The sequence below is a fragment of the Gossypium raimondii genome, chromosome 9, assembly GCF_025698545.1.
Source record: "Gossypium raimondii isolate GPD5lz chromosome 9, ASM2569854v1, whole genome shotgun sequence".
Lineage (NCBI taxonomy): Eukaryota > Viridiplantae > Streptophyta > Magnoliopsida > Malvales > Malvaceae > Gossypium > Gossypium raimondii.
The window spans coordinates 25,756,871-25,779,558 of NC_068573.1; the positions used below are offsets into that span (position 1 = coordinate 25,756,871).

Here is a 22,688-nt window from a genome sequence, read left to right on the forward strand (position 1 = left end):
AAAATTTTGAAACGAAATCAAAAAACAATTTTGTTAAACGACAGAATTAAATCCCGAAAAAAATTATATCATTAAATAAAATTAAAATCTGTTAAACGGAGAGAATAAGTCCTGAAACAGAATTATTTGATTATGCCTTTGTTTGGAAACAAACCAATATCGAATAAAATCTTGTTAAACAAATGAATAAATCCCAAAACATATTTTGTTTAATTCAATTCAAATTAGAAAATAAAATAAAATAAAATCTTATTAAATGGAGGAATAAATCTCAAATAGATTTTATTTAATTCAATCCAAATTAGAAACAAAATAAAATCAAATAAAATCTTGTTAAGCGGCAGAATAAATCCCAAAGCATTTTATTTAATTCAATTCATATTAGGAAATAAAATAAAATAAAATACAATCTTGTTAAACGACGGAAGAAATACGAAATAGATTTTATTTAATTTAATTTCTCGTTTTGGAAAAATATCAAATCAAAAAATCATTATAAACGGTGGGAATAAATCCCGAAACAGATTTAATTTAATTTAATTTCTAATTTTTGGCAACAAAATCAAAATGTAATAAATCCGTTGAACGGTGGGAGTCAATCCTAAAACTAATTTTATTTTACTCGTTTTTAGAAATAAAACAAAATATGGAATAAAATTGTTAAACGGCGGGAATCAATCCCGAAATAGATTTTATTTACCTTTAATTTCTCATTTGGAAATAGAAACAAAATAATATAATAAAATCCGTTGAACGGCGGGAATAAATCCCGAAACGAATTTTATTTACCTTTAATTTCCCGTTTGAAAATAAAATCAAAATAATGGAATAAAATCCGTTGAACAACGAGAATAAATCTCGAAACAGATTTTATTTACTTTTAATTTTGGAAACAAAATCGAATAAAATCTGTTAAACGACGGGAAAAATCCCGAAACAGATTTTATGAGTTTTTATATTCATTTGGAAATAAAACAAAAATAGAGGAAAAAGAAATCTGTTGAACGGCGGGAAAAATCCCGAAATAGATTTATTTAATTTTTAAAAGAAAATTTATTTTCTAAACTTTTTTTTCTTCGACTTGGTGACTCATTTGTCTCGGATTGGAAAATTGAAAAAATAATCAAATCCATCTTAAGATTGTTCGACAAAACATGTTAGCGAACAAAATAATTACATATGAATAAACACATATGAAATAAAATATAAATAGAATGATTTATAATTAATTTATCAAATACGAAAATCAAATAAAACCGTAATACAAAGTTGAAATAAAGAAGAAAGAATAGGGATTTTACGAAATGTTGAGGCCTGTGAAACACAGTTTCCTTAAGACGGATTCGGCCGCTCCTACGGTACTTGGAGTAACGTTGGTCGAATGTTTCCCATGATACAACAACAGTAGTGATCGAAGTAAAAGCACCTCTACAACGATCAACGAACGAACAAAGCATTTTTCTATCACCGGAATGTTTGAAAATAGGAAGAGGAAAAGGAAGAGTTTTGAGAGCAACAGAGTTTCGGTAAGAGAAAAATATCAAAGAGTATTTTTGTGTGTGTGTGTGTGTGTGTGTAAAACCCTTTAGAAATCATGGTCTTTTATAGGCATGGAAAATGTTGAAATTTTGGAAAAAATATCCACAAAATCTGCCATTAAATCAATTTGATTAAAAATTTTAATCAAATCAAATCAATAAGATAAGTATCCTTGTATAAGCAGATTATGTCTGTTAAGGAAAATAAATTCCTGTTGGGCTAAAATATCCGTTGGCCTACCCGGTTCGAACATTTCGCGTCGCCCACGTCGTGCAGGTAATGGGTCAATTTTGACCTGGGTCTAAAGACCCAAAACAGATAAAAAAAAGTCTAGATACTCGGCTTGAAACTCAAATAACAAACACCAATTGCATGCCAGGCCTAGTACGACCCAAGATAACAAAACCTTAACCCAATTCAGCCCACAACCTAACTGCCCTAGTGCTCCATGTGTGCCGCACTTCCCCTTCGTGCCTTTGCAGCGCACTCGTCGTCCGAAGCATGACAGACATCAGCGGTTTTACACCAAAATGGCCAGGGTTATCCCTCCAATGCCCGTTGACCTTGCTAAAATCTGCAAGCGGGGTACAAAGGAGACAGATACGGAAGCAAAAGAAAAAACAGACACAAACAACATGTAAATCGGCTATAAAAGGCCGCATTAACCATGTAATTTTTACACATGGACAATCGAATACTAAGAGAACAAAAAATCAATCGAAAAATCCCAAAGGTTTATATCTGTTGTCATTTTAGTTTTTGCTTCGTTTTGTAGTCTACTTTTATTTTATTTTATTTTTTTTTTTACATACGAAAATAAAATAAAAAGAAAAAGAGAATGAGCTGACCTAGATTCGGGTTTTCGACGCTATGGATGGCCGAGGAAGTCGCCTCCAAGGATAGGAGACCGGAAACCAAAAGGTTCTTGAACTTTTGGGGCCCTTTCGTTAATATTTTGGAGATTTTTAGTTCAGATTTGGGTTTAGGGGCTTAAAAGGGTTGAATCGAAAGTTTGTAGCCTTTGTCGGCCACCATCGTTGCTGGTGGCTTGCGTCATTGACGATCAACCTTGTGTGTGGCTAGATCTCTGGCCGGTTTCTGGGGAGAAGAGTGGAGTTGGGAGAGTGTTCTGAAGTTTTTTTTTCTGAAAGAAGGAAGAAATGAAATTTTTGCAAAATTTTTGGATTATATAAGGGCATAAAATGACGTCGTTTTTGCCTAGCCCCAGAATGCCCAAAATGACGCCATTTAGGGCTAACCGACCCGAAACCAACCCGACCCGATGAAGGTCCGCGTGTTTTCATACCTGAAGGGGTATTTTCCTGTTTGATTCATCCGCTTTTGGATTTTTTTGCAATCTCGTCCTTTTCCTTTTTTTTAATTTGGCCTCTCAAGTTTTTGCATGTTCCATCTTAGTCCGTGCTGAAACGATGTGCATTAGGGCTGGGGATATTACCCAATACGTCCCTCGTCCTTCAAGCACGCCCTTTTCCAGTCCCGAGCCACCTTTTTTATTTATTTGCAGTTTTAAACCCTGAATTTCGTTTTTAAGTTTAATTTAATCCTTTTGTTATTTTGTTTGTTTTCTTAATAAATTTGATATATTACTGTTATTATTAATTATTGTTGTAATTATTTGCTCATTTATATTTTTAAATTTGAAATCTTCGTTATATATATACACATACATGTGTTTTTATAATATATATATACATGTGTTTTATAATATATATATACATGTGCATATTTTATAATTTATCTGTATATACATATATGTACCTATATATATTTTTATATTTTATAATTTTATACATATCTATATACATGTCTATATATATTCCATTTTCATAAATATATATATACTTACATATTCTTCATACTTTTAAAATATATATTTTGTATATACTCTCTGTATTTTATGATTCATATATATACCTACATACCTTTTTATAGTTCATGATTGTTATATGCGTATATATGTATGTACATACATGCTTACATATATTTTCATGTATAATAGTTTTAAAATATGTGTACATATACATATTTTGCATATTTCCATAATTTTATACATATATATATATATATATATATATCTTTTATATTTTCATAATTATTCATTTTCTTCGTTTATTTATTTATTTACATGTCCGTTGTTATTATTTTTATGCTTTAGTTTTATTTGTTTATTACTTGTTATTGTGTATACGTTATTGATTATATTTATATATATTTGTCTTCTTTTCATTTATCTTTTGTTTTTGCTCGTATTATTTTTCTTACATTATCATCATTGTTATTCCATTACATCCATTTTTACCCAAATTCGTAAAAAAGAAATTTTGAAAATAAAGGAATACTTGGTATTTGGGATCTTTGAGAGGATTGATCCCTAACGTATTGGGTTCCAATTTTCTTCGTTGAATCTAAATAATCGAGAATGCTCTTTAATCAAAAAACATAAATAAAAAGCTCATTATCAGGAATTCAATACATTGTGTCCTAACGCATTGGATATGACACGTTTTCTCGAGATGAGAATTTTTAAAAATAATAATAAAGACAATATTCAATGTTTAGAATTTTGAGAAATTGTGCCCTAACGTATTGGGCCGCGATTTTTTCATCTGACTTAAACAATTGAATATCCTTTTAAATTTTATTGCACGAGTTTTTTGGACAAGCTCATTTTTGAGGAGGTGAAATATCATGCCCTAACTCATTGGGTGTGACGTTTTCTCTCTCCGAAATGAGAGGGTCTTAGCGGTTAATTTGATTTTCAACATTTCAATAAAGGATCGTATTTTAAATCTCTTTAAAGTTTTCAATCTTTGGCACTAAGACATTAATTAATCAACTAGGTACCAATTTTGGGCGTTATGAGGGTGCTAATCCTTCCTTGTACGGAACCGACTCTCGAACCCGTTTTTTCTGAATTTCGTGGACCAAAATCGTTGTTTTAATAAAATCAAATTGTTTATTAAAAACAACCACTTTTCAAGGTGACCCGATCACACATTATCAAAAAGGATTGGTGGCGACTCCCATTTTTGTTTTCATTTTTAAAAAATCCAAGTCGACCCCGTTTTCACAAAAAAAATGGTGTCAACAGTAACGTTGGTCGAATGTTTCCCATGATACAACAACAGTAGTGATCAAAGTAAAAGCACCTCTACAACGATCAACGAATGAACAAAGCATTTTTCTATCACCGGAATGTTTGAAAATAGGAAGAGGAAAAGAAAGAGTTTTGAGAGCAACAGAGTTTCGGTAAGAGAAAAATATCAAAGAGTTTTTTTTTTTTTTGTGTGTTTGTGTGTGTGTGTGTGTAAAACCCTTTAGAAATCATGGTCTTTTATAGGCATGGAAAATGTTGAAATTTTGGAAAAAATATCCACAAAATCTGTCATTAAATCAATTTGATTAAAAATTTTAATCAAATTTATTGGAATCAAATCAATAAGATAAGTATCCTTATATAAGGAGATTATGTCTGCTGAGGAAAATAAATTCGTGTTGGGCTAAAATATCCGTTGGCCTACCCGGTTCGAACATTTCGCGTCGCCCACTTCGTGCGGGTGTGCTCCAACCCTGTCGGGTTTGGACCTACACCCTCTTTATGTGAGGCAAGATTATAAGCTTAGTCATTCAATTGCTCTTCAATAGGGTTCACATATATAAACACATCTCACACTTTGGTTTTAACCAATGTGGGGTCTGAGCCTTTACTTTTCCTCAACAATATTTCCATGTAGCTTACTTTGAGCATCAATTTCTCATTCATCACTCAACAACAATTTTGAGCATATGATATGCCGTTGTAAAGTTCTCATGGAGTAGAATAGGAAACCAAAATTTTATGATTCAACTCTCTATCTTTACCTATTGAGAATATGCCTCAAAGTTCCCATAAAAGCAATTTTTCCAACAGTTATCGATTTAGAAAAAGAGGTTGAACCGATTGATTTGTGAAATAATACAAATTAGTTGAATAAATTATTTTAATAAATTTTTCTTTTTTTGAATTTTTTTGAATTTATTTAATTAAACTAAACTAATCGATCAGAGCAGTCGAACTAATTAGATCAAAAATCGGTAATTGAACCAGTTCAACCACTAATCGAATTACAAAAACATTGACGTTTTGATATTGTTGTTGTTACAACAATTTGGAGTTTGTGACTTTTAATATGATAATAAACCCAGTTTACATATTTATTGTACTTAATTTTGATTAATTCTTGGATGAGATGTTACTAATTTTGGATTTATTATTTGAGTTTTGATTAGGTACACAAGTAAAGTCGAAAAAATAAAAAAAAAAGAGTTGAAAATTAGGCTGATCTGTAGGATTTTAAGAAGTTTATTTTGAAGATTTATTTCTAAAAATGTTACTTTTAAATTTCTTAATTAGGATAATATTTTAATTTCCTAATACTAATGAGATTAGATTAAAAAGTGGGAGTAGAGTTAAGTTTTATTTTTAATTTTGGGCAGGAATAGGAGTAGGACAGCGCACGCCACTGGTGATTTTTGGCTTTGCTTTGATTTCAATTCATTTGATTTTTCTTTCCCTGCTTCAATTCTCAGTTTCTTTTCTCTTTTGCGCCATCACACATCCTACTTTTCCTTTCCTTTTATATTTTATTTTAATTAACATGTCCAATTTAATGAGTTTCCATCTAGCTTTAGGCCGGTAAATAATCCAGTATAGAGCTGTGAGATTTGAATTTGTATTTAAAAACCTTCAATCACGTATTTGTTATTTCTTTAATTTATGAGATAGACACCGTCATTTCATAAAGTTATAATGACACAAAGTCAAATAAAGTTAATTGATTCGGCGCTGATAAGCGTACTATTAATTGATTCGGCGTTGATTAGCGTACTATTGAAAGTACTGAGTCAATTGTCTGTCGTATTCAGTCTATTAAATAACACATTGACGCGTCCAAGTAAGAAGTTAACTGGATTCTGTCAAGGGAAATAGCAATCGAATCTAAGCGATTAGTGCGGTTGAAGCCGTTGGATCGAGTTGGGCGCTTCTAGTTCGCAAGCCTATCGAAGAGTTAAATTGTGGACGTGTGTTTCATGGTTGTTTGTTCAGTAAGTGATAGTTATTGGGTGTTCCTGTTAATTTACACAAGAAAAGATTGGTGGTTTGAGGCGTTCTCGACCACTATAACTAATTTATCGGTTGAAGGAGAAGATTTGTTATCAAGGACCGGTTTGAGACTGGAGCAAAATCAAGCCTGAAGCTGGAAATTCGTCATATCGGTTTATTTAATTAATTTTCATTTCTGCTTATTTTTATTGTTATTTTAATTTCAATTATTTTTACTTTTATTATATTTAAATCCTCCCTTTTGAATTTTGCATAGATAGTTACATGTCGTGGGTAGGGGGTGAGTGTTTGATTGAATCGAGTCGAATTGAGTGAAAAGATTGCGAGTTAATAGAGTTGACGAGTCCTATTTTATTATCCTAACTCGATTTGAACTTTTTTTCGAGTGGAGTTGAATCAAGTGAAACTAAAAAATTGAACATGTTAAATTAAAATCTTGTTACAAAGACATAACTAATTTCATGTTAGAGCACATAAATTTGAAACCATATATATTTGAAAACTTTTTCAAAGTAAAATAATGAAAAAATACTTTAGTATGATAAACTTGAATCATTAATTAACTTAGGTCCCCAAAATTATTATTCTAGAATTTTTTAATTTTTAACGTTTTATATATTTTTGGAATTTTTTGAAAATTTTAGAATTTTTATAAATATTTTGAAATTTAAAATTATTTTAATTTTTTGTAATTTTTTTGAGAGAGAGACTAATTTGCTCATTTTCAAACTTGACAGGGATCAAAAAGGTATTTACACCAATCTGTTATTCAAATTATTCGAGTTATTCGAATTATAAAATTCAACTCGATTCAAACTTGAAACTCGTATTACTTATTTGAGGTTACTCGATTAATTCAAATAACCTGATTCAATTAACTAAAAACTCAAAAAAAAAATTATTTTTTCGAATTGAATCAAGTTTTGATCACCCTTAAGTATGACAACTGCATAAATGTGCGAATCTAATTGACCCAGACAACAATTTTAAATATTTAGTCTTTATATATAAACATATTATTTTGACGAATTTGATGCATTTAAATACATAATATCTTTCACATTAGAAATGATAAAGATATGAGAAAGTGAGTCTTTATATAAAAATAATTTTAAATCAGGATATATAGATGTTAACCTAAAAGTATTTATTTTATATTTTAATATTTTAAAACTATAAAATAAACTTCCAAACTGAGGATAAAAATTTGAGACTACATGTCAATAAGAGACATTCTACTTGCAATTTTAAATGCCAACAATTAGAGGATGGTACATCAATCAGGGTGAAAACTTTTAAAATACATATACCCATTCGTATGTTTTAGAGTATACCCATTGATTTTAAAATACATGCACCAAGGGAATCAACATCCATTCTTTTATTTTTATGTCTGATTTAACTTTTCCATGGTTGATTTCTCTTGCTTTGATTTTATTGTTGTTGATAATATACTGAATATGATCATAATATAAAAAGTGGGATAAATTATCCGCTAACCATTTTAAGTAGGGATATTCTTATTTAACGTTTAAAAAAATTGATTAAATTAGTCACTCCACGTTAAATGGTAATGGAATGTTGACTGTGCATTTTTACATTAGTCACTCTAAAATTAGGGTAAACTATCCATTGGTCACTTTAAGGGTCCGTTTGATTGCTAGTAAAATGTTTTCCGTAAAATAATTTCTGGAAAATGTTTTACTTTTCTGTAAAATGATTTACTGGAAAATATTTTCGGTGTTTGATTGAATCATGTAAAATATTTTCTCATTGTTTGGTGATTCTTGAAAATATTTTCCGAAAAAGTTGTTTTTACATATATTAATATATATTAATAAATTTTTATATTTTAAATTGTTTTTACATATATTGCATTGATTTATTTATAATAATACTCAATTATTAAGCTACAATATTAATCTTTAAATTGATTTATTTCTTGTACAACAAAATGCAGGAGTGTGGTCTTCCTATCCGCACCCTTCATATCAACAAGTTCAAGGAGTGTATCAAGTTTGAAGGCATGGGCATCACCACGGTTTGTCCCCGACATTCATGCGGTTCCCAGTCTTGAGCACAGCCTCTAGAAGCTTAAAAAACATCCTACTGGTTCTCAATTCCTCGCAAGCATTCTGTAAAAAGGACAAACCAACAGGATACGGCTTAATACAATTGATAATAAAGCAACAATATAGGTTTTGTTGGTATACATTTAAATCTACAAAATGAAAACAAAGCATATGACTCGTCTTAAAGCAAATGAGGCAATATTCTGTCGGTAGGAGCACTGCTAGAGCGCTCATCTCAGTGAACTCGCACACATGCATTTTTTAGACCATTGAAATGGTTACTATATTCAACATATTACAAGAACACATGTAGTTGTACCCAAAAAAACCATATTACAAGAATATTCTTCTTGTTCACACGCTTAGGCAAGCTTATAGACTAAAACCAAGCTGTCAGGTATGAACTAACTTAAAGATTTTTTAAGGTATTCAACTTCAGACTCGAAGTTAGCCATGTAGAGCATTGCATCCACCCTTTTGAACGCAAAGGGTATATCAAGAACTGCTTTTAAAAACTTCTCAGCTGGCCCAAGCTTGACTGGTGAATCATCTTTGTAGTCCTTCAACTTGCGTTCTTCTTCCTTGGTCGGAGCCATTTTCAATAAACTTTCAAGAAGTTCAGTGCCGAGTGTATCAGCATTACCTGTACCATCATTGATGAGATTTTTAGTGCCCATACATAATAACTCCAAATATAGGAAACCATATGGCCAGTCATGGCAAGGATATTAAAGCTCAACAAATATCATTTGTAGGCAATACAAACTCAGACTATTGGTTCCCAAAAATATGAATTTCACTTATGGTCTTGTATGATACTAACTAATTCCAAAAATAGAAGCAGATATTCACATCTAGTGAGAATATTTCTTCAGTATACTCAAAGGTAATCTCAGGGTTGGATTCATTCAAAACAGTCAACCATTTAAGTTGGGATCATCAGTTAAGCATAGTGATGCAAATTATCAAAAACCTTTTTCAATCCTAGAAAGACAAACTACAATTTCAGCAGAAAACTTTCATTAAGTAATGTTCAAGGAAAATAAGGACAAATGAATACCAATTCCATATCCAGCAGACCAGCTTAATGACCTTTGTGCAAGTTATGTACATTTTTAAGTCTTAAAATCAACAAAACTTGAACCACAATTGCAATCAATAAACCAAAAAGTTATAAGTGATAAGTCTAAAAGGGCTTCACAAACTTCTTCGACGGTCACATTGATTGCCCTCAACAAAATTGCTATGTTTTGTGCCTTTTTGGGATCCAACACTCTATTATCTTGGTTTGGTGAAGGAAGAACAGAACGTGGAGTTGCTTGCTTCGGTGTTTTTGCGACAAATAGTGTTTCAATCATCTCCTCATTCAACCTGCAGAAGCCGAACTCTTAGACAGTATTCAAGCAAGGAGTAGAACCACGTGAAGAAAACCTTAATTCAACTAAAACTAAAAGATCTGACAAGAACCCCATAGTTTACAATTAACTAGAGGTTGAAATCATACTTGAATGAGCTTGATCTGAGGTGATCCCACACCATTTCACGATCAGAGCTGGCTCGTACTTTATCCCAATGTAAAGGCTTTAACTTGGGTTTTGAAGCCTCCTCCGCATCCTTTTCCTCCACTGCCTCAGACTCAGACCTTGTAGGCAACTCGACTTGAGAAATACTAATTGGGTTGTGTGTCATAAAAGGCATCGAAGGGGGCACAAGAGGAGGCGGCTTCGATATCTGTTTTATTATAGATGCTGATGGAAGTGGTTTCTCCCAGAGCCATCGTTGCTTCGGAGGAAGCGGAGGAGGAGGTGGTGGCGATGGCGGCGGTGGAGTCAACATAGGCTTCTCCGAATCTCTTCTTAGTAATGAAGAAGCTGAAGATGAGAACGGAGTTGAAGAAGGTTGAAGAAGAGAAAGGAGAAAGGGAAAATGTCTTACGGTTGAGAAATGGGTAAGACAATTTCCAAAAAAAAGCTTTGGATTTTACCCGTGTTTGTAAAATGTTTTCCTAACGGAATTCATTTTCCAACAAACAAACACCGGAAAATGTGGAAAATCAATTCCGGAAAATATTTTTCCCCTATCAAACAGACCCTAAATAAGGATTGTTCCTATTGTCACCCCAAAATAGTATTGCACAATTAGTTTCTTTTTAGAATGACCAAATTAACAAAAAAAATCTTGGAGCGACCAAAATAAGAACAATCACTATTTAAAGTGATTAACGAAATAATTTACCCTAAAAAATAACTAGTTTTTATATTAAATCATTTTATTGAAAACAATATTCATTTCATATATTTGAAAATATGACATTGCCATCCAATCTTGAGAACCACTCTCGTACCCTTTGTAAAAAAAAAAAAGAAACAATCTTGATATCTCATTTAGACGTTTGTAATACTTTCTACGAACTTTATATCTAAAATTTCAGCAATGTAAATAAAATAAATAACTAAAACAAGATAATGGTCAAAGAACATGTGTTCATCAAGATCAAACGTAAATTAATACAAATAATAATAAACCTCATGGAAAGACCTCTACCGAATAAATTAAAAGTTACAACGTAAAAAACTTTAAACAAACCACTAAGATCAAATTGAATAAACTGGAAGCTGGGCTTTGGACTTAATTATAAAACTTAAACTAGGCTCAAGGTTAAATTAAACAAAAATGGTTTCAGGGATTCATGGCATGGGATCAAAATATTGAAGGGATTAAATCGAAAATAACCCCGATAACTTTTAATTCAAACCTTTATAATTCCAATAAAAAATATTTAGGGTTTCAATACCCTTTCATTTTCATCTTAACATTGCAAGCGTCTCTTCCCCCTCTCTCTTATAATTTCAATAAATTTATTGAATTAATTTATGAAATATATCATATGATTAAACTCAATAGATATATATAGTATAGTTTTTAATCTTATATTAATTTTGTCTTCTGAAAAACGATAAATACGATATTTGTTGAATTGATGGTAATTTGTTATTTGCATGTTTCTTGCTAATTAAATTAATTTATAAAGCTTAGGCTTTGAGTTTTACTTTAACTTAAGGCGTATTTCCTTAAACTTATATTGTATTTTACAGGATGGTACAATATAATTATTTAACAAAATAGATAAATGATAAGAAAAAACGCTTTTATTTGTTACCACTAATTTAATCTATTTTATTAAATAATTTAAAATTTGAACTATTTCTTTAAATATTATTTTATATAATATATTCAAAATAAAAAAACCTCAAAATAAGGTCCAATCAGTTGAAGTCGAGGTAAGAAAATTATCCATAAAAAGACATTTGCTGTACCCCCACCAGTTACGTACCCTCTTGGTAGTTCTAGTCTTTCAAATGTTTTGATTTAATAAAGTCAAACTTAAATTCTCACTTAGTTAACTGTCTAGAAATTATAATTGTAAAATGTCTTTGAAAAATATCTATTCAAGACCAATTTTACCTTATTGGGACATTTCTACTCATACAAGTGGATACTTGTATCGATAGAATTAAGTCAGAGAGCACCCTAAGAATTCCTCTAGACTTCTACCGATACTTGGGGGTTTCTACTAATACAAGTCAGTCAGTGAGCATTTTTGGGTTCCCCTACACCTTCTGTCGATTCAAGTTTGAACCCTTGAAACCCTCAGACTTCTACCGATACAAGTGGTCTTCTACTAGTACATTAGGCTCCAACGGTCACATTTTTTAAGACTTTTGCCAGCACAGGTCCACTTTTATTGATGCAAGTCATATGCAAATTAATGCATGAATTTAATGTTGCAACGAATCTAATTTACTCCCAACATCCCCAAACATCCCCAAGGTTGTTAAAAGACAAAAATACAAGTCAATAGCTCCATATTGAAGACATGAAACAAGTTTATAAAGTCGATTGTACAAAAATCCAATCTTTTCATTGATATTCTCTTTGTTCTTCATACACACACTTGGGCTTTTATCTCTTTTATTCTTTTCAAGTGTTGTATTGTCATTGAGTCTTTATTATTATAATATCTTCATTTGATAGGTGTCTTTAATCCTTGCTTTTATTTCTCATCTTTGTAAGTGTTTGAGAAAACCTTAAGAGAAGTGGCTTTAGCTTGCCTATTGAAAAGATAGTGTTTTGTAAAGGTTAATCCTTATCCTTGAAAGGTTCAAGTCTAGAAAATTTGGGAAATCTTTAGTTGTGGTAAGCTAAGATAGTGGAGGTAGGCAATTGGGGTTGAACTACTATAAATTCTGGAGCCTCCATTGTTTAGCATATTTTCTTAGATTTTTAAAACACCCATTCACCATCATCTTGGTGATTATCAAGTTTAACAATTGGTATCGGAGATTGATCAATGAAGAGGATATAACAACCAAGAAGAAAATCCTCAAGAAGCTCAATATGGAAAGCAAGAAACCAAGAAGTTTATCTCATGGAATTGGAACAAAATTCTACTATGTTAGGAGAAGGTCATTCCACTACAAGGCCTCATCTATTTAATGACACCAACTACTCATATTGGAGGAAAATAATGAAACTATTCATCCAAGCAAATGATTTTGAAGTATGGAAGGTGATTACAAATGGGACATCCATTTCAAAGAAAAAATTTGATGGTGTCATTGTCACCAATGAGGAAAATGAATGGGATGATGTTGATATCAAAGACGGTGCAACTAAATGCCAAAGCTATGCATGCTTTATTTTATGCCTTTGGTCCCAAAGAATACAATAGAGTCTCTTTGTGTGATAATGCCAAAGAGATATGAGACAAGCTTGAAATCGATCATGAGGGTACAAGTAGAGTCAAGGAGTTCAAGATTACCTTCCTCACCCTTGATTATGAACTCTTTAAGGCAACACCTAATGAAGGAATCAAGAAGATGTTTGACCACTTTATCGATATCATTAATGGTCTCAAGGCTCTTGGGAAGACCTATGCCAAAAAGGATATAGTGAGGAAGATGTTAAATAGCCTCCCAAAATCATGGGGAGCTAAAGTGATGGCTATAGAGGAGTCAAAGGATCTTAACATCCTTTCACTTGATGAGCTCATTGGGTCCTTGTTGACATAATGAAGATCAATCACAATGCACAAGAGACCAAGAAAGCTCAAAAGAAAGTGGAAGCAACATTCAAGTCTACAACTCATGAGAAAAATGACGAATCTAGTAATGATGATGAGGATGAGGAAATGGTGATGTTTGCAAGAAAGTTCAAGAAATTTATGAAATTCAATAAAGCCAAAAGATTTCTATGGAGAGACATCATCAAAGGTGAATCAAGTAAGAAGGAAAAGGACCCTATTATATGCTATGAGTGCAAAAATCTGGGTTCTATCAAATCTGAATGTCCTTAATGAAAGAAGAAGAGGATATTAAAATAAAAGAAAAAAGCCATGATGACAACTTGGAGTGATAACGACTCTGCCGATAGTGACGAAGAACATAAAGTTGCCAATCTATGTCTCATGGCTATTGATGAGCCAAAGGTAATCTCTAATCCTAGTGTTTTAAATGAATACACTTTTGATGAATTACAAGATGCCTTTGATGAGCTTTGCTATGGAGTTTGAGATTATAAACTCCAAATAAAATAAAATGATTTTAAAATTAAAAGAGAAAAATGAATCTCTAACCATAGCCAAGGAAAAGATAAAAAAGGAATTGAATGGAATACAAGTTCAAATTGATTATTTGAACATAAAGAATAAGAACTTGTATGATTCTTTTTGCCTGTTCCATATCGGGAACAAAAATTCAATGACATGCTTGAGTCTTAAAGAGCTTTCTTTGGCAATAGTGGTTTGGGATCTATAAATTCACAAAAATAAGGAATTTTTTTTTGAGAAACCAAAATGCCTTACTTTCATGCACTCATTGTCACAAAAATGGATATTATAGGCAAGTTTGTCCTTTAAGAAAACTCATATTTATAAGCAAATTCACTAGGAGTGTGTGACTTTTAAAAGAATTAAACACATATTAAAATAAATATGCTTTGAAGAAATAGATTCTTAAAGGGAAAAAGATTGTAAAAACTAATGCTAATGGACACAAGAAAATTTGGGTACAAAAATCCAAAGTTTAATTTTGTGTTTGTAGGAGGGAGAGCATTGCTTCCAGCCTAGCAACTTAAAGAAGAATTATTGGCACCTTGATAGTGGATGCTTTAAGGAATGACCAGAGGAAAAAGCAATTTCATGAAGGTAATGCCAAAAATTGGAAGAAATGTTACATTTGGTGATAACTCCAAAGGACTTATTGAAGTTATTGGTTTTATAGGTATAAATTCTTCCACCATTATTGAAAATATGCTTTGTGTCAATGGTCTCAAGCTAGTGAATATTTGACAAATTTTAAATAGAAGTTACTGGAGAATGATAATAAAACCACTAAACTTTCATAATCAAGATTAGAATATTAATATGTTTAATTAAAAAAATTAACCAAGGTTGTAATGCCCCAAATATTTTTAGATTTTTGAATGTGTTTGGTTGTTAGATAAGTTGTCTTAGTTTGGTGGTTAAGTTCCTTGGGCGTTCGCTTTGGGTCCTATGTTTGAGTCTTGTTGGGTGCGAATTATAGAATAGTTTTCTTTTATGTGAGGCTTGTTGAGAACTAGAGTTTAGTTTAAATTTTAAAAGTTTCAACATGCGGGGCTTTGGATGGGGATTAAGATATTATCAGATTTAATTTGATTTTAATTAAAATAAATACCCCTTATTTTTATTCTTTTATAACCACCCTAAACCCTTCTTTTTGGGTTTCACGTTCTTTTCTTTTGGCTGCCAATTTGCCACTCAAAATTCCTTCTTTTGGTTCATCTTTTGTTTGGTTATTGTACACTTTCATCTTGTTTTCTTGTTGCCATTGCTCGTTCTTTTATGCTTTTGATTTCAGTTTTTGACACTTTTGTCTTGTGGGGCCTTCGTTGTTATGGTTAGGAGGTTGAGTGGAATTTGTGTGGGCTGTAGGAAGATAAATTGGTGTGAGTTGTTTGGGTATTCTTTTGGCATTGTTTGTTTCTACTCATCCTTGTCTGGTAGTTTATCAATTAGTTTATGTAGAAATATATCTTTTTAATACTTAGTGCGATTGGTTCATTCTTTTTAGGTGAAGGAGTAGTAGATCAAGATCCTCCGATGGTGTAAGGGTTGATTTTGATCATTGTGCGTGAAGACTAAGTGTTTGAACTCATTCTTTGGAAACTGTTTTGTATGGAAAAAAGGTATTTTGGAGTAGGCTTTTGGGATGATTGATGAGTAATTAGTTTGTTTTAATGGTTGATTATAGGTTCGTGGGCTTCCGATAGCGTGGTTGATTATTTACACAATCAGGTGGGTGAAAACAACCCAAAAATCCATTTAAAATTCGATAAAAATCGCAAAACAGACGCTTCTTCAAAATTGGTAGTTTTCACATGGCCGTGTGGGATTTTTCAAACTGTGCATAGTGGCTGTGTGCAGTACACGGTCGTGTGAGATTGTGTAGCTCATGTGGCTAGGTCGTGTGAGACACACAGTCTTGTAGATCTTTACAGATCATGTGGGTGGACCATGTGGGCTACACGGGCGGGTTTTTGGGATGCAGAGGCCTTTTTGACAAATTTTAAGGCCCAATTAAGGGTCATTTAGGGGAAAAGATATTTGGATCCGAGGACAACACGTAGGTCAGAAAACTGTAAGTTTTGTCTTTAAGCACATTTGAACAGCTTGAAAATCATGGTAAATATGTTAAACTTGGATTAAAAACTAATGATTTAAATATGTATTGGGTAAGTATGTATATGAGTATGACATGTAATATATGCTATATGTGAATATGCCATCTATTTGAGATTACGATACGTATAAGGCATGTGTATGATATGTACGTTTCAGGGCGGGATATGTATGACGGAGGTAGTGTTTATGGCAGTTTATACATCAAATATTGCAGCTAGACCACAAAATTATATGTGTGGCAGGTCAGTTGCAGATTGTTAAGTGGCATCCTGCCACATATTGGTGTGATTGGATGGATGGACTTTTGTAGTCCATTATGGTGTGGTTGGTTGGACAGAGATAGTGTATAGCGAATGGGGGTAGGTTTATGATATGTGTGTTATGGTTTGATAAGTTGTAGTTTAGCATGTTACACCACTGTATGACAAGTTATAACTGTATGGATTTGATATGATATGAAACATTTGGAACAAATGCATTATGTGATATTTTACTATAAAATTAATGTATATTAAATGCATGAATTGGGGCAATGGGCCAAATCGCTCACTGGGTTATTAGCTCACGATTCTACATGTTTTGATTTAGGAATCCTCCGATCTAATAGCGAATGGCGTCTCAGGAGGCTTGGGTTTCACATCCTCAACATGATATTTTATGGTTTTATTATGTTCATCTTAATTGGACATTACGAACTTTATTTTGGTTGTTAGCTTTAGACAACTTATGGATCGTTTAGTTTATTAGGACTCAGATGGCTCATTTTGCCATAATCCTATCTAAGATAACTAAGATTAAACGATAAGTTTTTCAAGTAATAACTAATGTAAGTTAAGTTTGAGGTTTTCAATAAAATGAGTTGGTATGATTTAGTTATGGGAGAATTTAACTTAGGATTTTAACATGATCGAAACGATTTACTAATAACAAGACGGTGTAACTTTCAACTCACATAAAAACTATTTTTCTTTTACTAAAAAAATTGTTTTCTTTGTTCTTTGTTTTGAAATGTGACCTTTATAATCTAACTGTAACGTTTAGGCTAGGTATGGAGTGTTACATTTGGTGGTATCAGAGCTAGGTTCAGAAACTCGACTGTGTGTTTTTGGGTCTAAATTATTTTTAAGAAAAATTGTTTCTAAATTGGGATTTTCTTGAAATTATTTTTTAACTTTTGGATAAGTGAAACCAAGACCCCGATACCGATCCAAGTAAGTACTTAAAATTTTAGTTATACAATATGGACACTTTGTATGGGATACTATAGTGTAAGGTATTGTAACACCCCTTACCCGTATTCCTTAACGAAACAGAGTATGAGGTATTACTAGATTTTTTTTTTTAAAAATTCGGCAGCATTTCTGTTTATTTTTACATAAAACCTCCTGCAATATCTCAAACACAATTCCAAAATTCCCAAGCAAATTCAGTTGTATAATCATACACAATTTAACCATTAATAAACACCACAATTTAAACCGAATCATAACATATATATATACATAGTTACGCCACATTACATAAAGTCGTCTATACATGCCATATTTTCGAAATACTAGTTGCAAAATACCCAAACGTTGATGATAGTGTGGATGATATCCTCATAAGTCATAAGTCATATCCGGTCGAATTTCAATCTCTGCAGGAGAGACTATATGTGAAGGATCCGAACGATAACGTCGCAACATCGATACATGAAATACATTATGTATCCTTTCCAACTCTGCCGGTAAAGCTAATCGATAAGCTACTGGTCCAATTCTCTCAATAACTTCATACGGTCCAATAAAACGTGGACTCAATTTGCCTTTACGACCAAATCTCAGAATTTTCTTCCATGGAGATACTTTCAAGAACACTTTATCACCCACTTGAAACTCAATTTCTTTCCTCTTTAAATCCGCATATGATTTTTGCCGATCCGAAGCAGCTTTTAAACAGTCACGGATTATTTTCATTTTTTCTTCAGTTTCTTTCATCAAATCAACTCCATGAATCCAATTTTCACCGAGTTCGGTCCAATATAAAGGAGTTCTACACTTACGCCCATATAATGCTTCATACGGTGCCATTCGTATACTCGACTGATAACTATTGTTATAAGCAAATTCAACCAATGGTAGATATTTCTCCCAACTGCCTTCAAATTCTAGAACACAACACCGGAGTATGTCTTCAAGAACTTGAATCACTCTTTCTGATTGCCCGTCAGTTTGTGGATGGAACGCTGTACTAAAGTTCAGTTTCGTACCCAGCGCTTCCTGCAACTTTATCCAAAACCTCGATGTAAACCTCGGATCTCTATCTGATATAATAGATTTAGGAACCCCGTGTAATCTCACTATTTCAGCAACATATAACTCCGCCAACCTGTCAAGTGAGTAATCAATGCGTACCAGAATAAAATGGGCTGACTTTGTCAATCTATCAACAATTACCCAAATAGCATATTTCTTCTTTGGAGTTAAAGGCAATCCTGTCACAAAATCCATTGTGATACTATCCCATTTCCATTCTGGAATCATTATCGGCTGAAGTAAACCCGATGGTACTTGGTGCTCAGCTTTCACTTGTTGACAAATTAAACACTTTGATACAAATTCCGAGATGTCTTTCTTCATGCCCGGCCACCAATACAATTTCTTCAAATCATTATACATTTTCACACTACCTGGATGAACTGACAAATCACCACTATGTGCCTCGCATAAAATGGTTCGGATTAATTCATCATTTCTCGGTACACATATTCTATCCCGGAACATCAGGCAATCATCTGAACCAATTTGAAAATCGAGTCAACACCGCTTCACTGAGCTCTCCGGCTTGCAATTTCTTGTCATTCTTTTGAGCTTCCGAATTTCTTTGAAGAAATAACGGTCTAACTCTCAATTCAGCCAAAATTGAACCATCATCGATAAAGTTAATCTCGTACTCATAGTTCTCAAAGCAAATAAAGATTTTCGCTCAAGGCATCAAGAATCACATTAGCTTTCCGGTGATAATCAATCACTAACTCATAGTCTTTAATTAGCTCGAGCCATCTTCGTTGCGCAAATTCAAATCTTTTGGCTCATTAAATACTTCAAGCTCTTATGGTCAGTGAAGATTCGGCACTTTTCACCATACAAATAATGACGCCAAATTTTTAAAGCAAAAACAATGGCAGCCAATTCTAAATCATGCGTCGGATAATTCTTCTCATGCGGTTTCAGTTGTCTCGAAGCATAAGCTATTACTTTGCCCTCTTGCATCAACACACACCCAAGACCATTCAACGATGCATCACTGTAAATTACAAACTCCTTCCCTGACTCAGGTTGTACCAACACTGGTGCCTCGGTCAATAAAGCCTTCAATTTCTCGAAGCTTTGCTGACATTTATCGGTCCATTCAAACTTGACATTCTTCTGTAATAACTTAGTCATAGGAGAAGCAATCATCGAGAATCCCTTGACAAAGCGTCTGTAATACCCGGCTAAGCTCAAAAAGCTTCTAACTTCAGATACATTCTTTGGTGGTTCCCAATCAACAATTGCTGAAATTTTGCTTGGGTCAACCCGAATACCTTCACTTGAAACTATATGTCCCAAAAATCCGACCTCCCGAAGCCAAAACTCACTTTTACTGAATTTAGCATACAATTTCTTTTCTCTCAGAATCTGCAACACTGTTCTCAGATGCTCTGCATGCTCGGATTCATCCCGAGAATAAATTAAAATATCATCTATGAACACCACCACAAATTTATCCAGATATGGCCGAAAAATTCGGTTCATTAAATCCATAAAAATAGCCGGAGCATTAGTCAACCCAAAAGGCATTACCAGAAATTCATAGTGTCCATACCTCGTTCTAAAAGCAGTTTTCGGCACATCGGACTCTTTAACTCTCAACTGATAGTAACCAGACCTCAAATCAATCTTTGAAAACACTGTTGCCCCTTTTAGTTGATCAAACAAATCATCAATTCTCGAAAAAGGATACTTGTTCTTTATAGTCACTTTGCTGAGCTGACGATAGTCAATACAAAGTCTCATAGAACCATCTTTCTTTTTCACGAATAGCACAGGAGCACCCCAAGGAGAAAAACTCGGTCTCACAAATCCTTTATCTGTCAACTCTTGTAACTGAGCCTTTAATTCTTTCAATTCAGTCGGAGCCATCCGATACGGTGCAATAGAAATCGGTGTAGTACCAGGTAACAAGTCAATAGAAAACTCAACTTCTCTAATCGGAGGTAACCCAGGCAATTCCTCTGGAAATACGTCTGGAAATTCACAGACTACCGACACTGATTCAAGCTTCGACCCAGTTATATTAGTATTCAACACATAAGCAAGATAAGCTTCACATCCCTTTCTCAAGTATTTCTGAGCAGACATGTGTGAAATCACCATAGGCAATTTATTCGGCTCCTCTATTTCAACCCGGAGAATTTCACCGTTTTCACACTTTAATTCAAGAATTTTCTGTCTACAATTTACCTTGGCATCATGCAATATCAACCAATCCATCCCCAAAATAACATCAAACTCATCAAATGGTAACAACATCAGATTAGCCGGGAAACAGTGACCTTGAATCATCAGAGGACAATTCTTGCAAACCTTATCGACTAAGACACATTTGCCTAAAGGATTTGATACTTTAACTATAAATTCAGTATTTTCAATAGGCAATTTCTTACTAGACACCAAATTCACACATACATATGAATGAGTAGAACCAGGGTCAATCAAAGAAACCACATCAGATCGAACCAGGGTCAATCAAAGCAACCACATCAGATCATAAAGAGAAAATGTACCAGTAATCACGTCAGGAGATGAGGCATCTTCTCGAGTGCGTATGGCATAAGTCCTGGCAGGCGCTCTAGTGTCTGATCTCCCAGCTGCATCTTTCACCACACTTTTACCACTGGCTTTACTCCCAACATTCCTCGGTGGTCTACCTCTACTAACAATATCACCCGATCCAACTCTTTGCAATTTTTCTTCCTCTATTCTCTCAGGGCAATCTCTTATATAGTGTTCTTGAGAACCACATCTAAAACAAGCTCGTTTAAATCCCCAACACTCACCAGTATGTCGCCTGCCACACTGTTGGCACTCAAGTCTAGTATTCCCCACATTGCCCACACTTGCCATCGAGGTAGCTTGAGTTCTGGCTCCAGAATACGACCTCCCTCGGTCTCTACGTGAGTACCCAGCTGAACCAGTTGGTCGTGGATCTATCCCTTTAAGCTTCTTCGATTGGGATTGAAAGGTCCTACTCATCGACCTTTTTCTTACATCTCGAGCTTCCATTTCCGCTCTTCTCTTTTCCTTACTCAGTTCTTCAGCCTTGCAGGCTCGATCAACCAATACCACAAATTCTTTTAACTCTAAAACCCCAACATGCAATCTGATATCTTCGTTTAGCCCCTCTTCGAATCTTTTACACATCATAGCCTCTGTGGGCACACATTCCTGGGCATATTTACTAAGCCGGACAAACTCCCGTTCATATTCGCTCATCGACATTCAGCCTTGTTTCAATCCGAGAAACTCCTTGCGTTTCTGATCAATAAACCCGGCTTACATATTTCTTTCGAATTCCTCTGAAAGAAGTCTCGAGTAACTCTTTCTTTTGGAACCACCGATATTAACGTTTTCCACCAACGGTATGCGAATCCTTCAAGAAAGACACAAAGACATTTCAAACATTCCTCAGAGTACAAGATAATTCATCAAATACCAGATAGTATTTTCAAGCCAAAACTCGGCTTTTAGGATCATCATCAACATTAGCCCGAAATCTTCACCCCATGCTTTGAATTCTATCCACGGGTGGTTTACTCGATCTCACCAATTCAGCACTTCGTGGAGCTACGGGAACCGGTTGAGGAATAGGAGGGGGTGGAGGAGGTGGAACATTCAGATTTACACGGACATATTCTGTATACCAATCACTCATCATCCGAAGGAAGGCTTCCCAAGCCTCGTCCTGACTATATGTCTCATGTCTACTCTCTTCACGCGCGGTCCCTTGTGCGAGAGCAGGCGCATTACTTTCAACATCATCTGCCACACTTCGGTCAGCGTCCATTTACTATATAAAACAAAATTTTAAATTGTCAGAAATCATCACACTATCACAATATATTCATGGCATGTATAGACTGACTTTCACACATATTTTATTGGTCCGAGAACCGACTAAACCGTAGCTCTGATACCACTAAAAT

The 22,688-nt window shown here is 33.6% G+C and overlaps 2 protein-coding genes across 2 annotated transcripts; both read right to left on the reverse strand.

Moving 5' to 3' along the window:
• Positions 1–8,473: 8,473 nt before the first annotated feature.
• Positions 8,474–10,687, reverse strand: LOC105798582 (formin-like protein 1). Its single transcript, XM_052620595.1, has 4 exons — positions 10,241–10,687; positions 9,922–10,107; positions 9,146–9,381; positions 8,474–8,799 (listed from the first exon to the last, which is right to left on the reverse strand). Exons 1-4 carry the CDS (start codon positions 10,570–10,572, stop codon positions 8,771–8,773), a joined length of 783 nt encoding a protein of 260 aa, XP_052476555.1. The 5' UTR covers positions 10,573–10,687; the 3' UTR covers positions 8,474–8,770.
• A 10,544-nt stretch (positions 10,688–21,231) lies between these two features.
• Positions 21,232–21,984, reverse strand: LOC105797515 (uncharacterized). The gene has a single exon (XM_012627477.2). It carries the CDS (start codon positions 21,982–21,984, stop codon positions 21,232–21,234), a length of 753 nt encoding a protein of 250 aa, XP_012482931.2.
• Between the last annotated feature and the right edge of the window lie 704 nt (positions 21,985–22,688).

Bases quoted from the DNA above. Each gene is read 5' to 3' on its own strand.
- LOC105798582 (XM_052620595.1), bottom strand. From the start codon at position 10,572: ATGTTGACTCCACCGCCGCCATCGCCACCACCTCCTCCTCCGCTTCCT. The intron at 10,108-10,240 runs GTATGATTTCAA...CGGCTTCTGCAG, and splicing joins CTCAGATCAAGCTCATTCAA to GTTGAATGAGGAGATGATTG. The intron at 8,800-9,145 runs GTTAGTTCATAC...TCCTTTTTACAG, and splicing joins ATACCTTAAAAAATCTTTAA to AATGCTTGCGAGGAATTGAG.
- LOC105797515 (XM_012627477.2), bottom strand. From the start codon at position 21,984: ATGTCGATGAGCGAATATGAACGGGAGTTTGTCCGGCTTAGTAAATAT.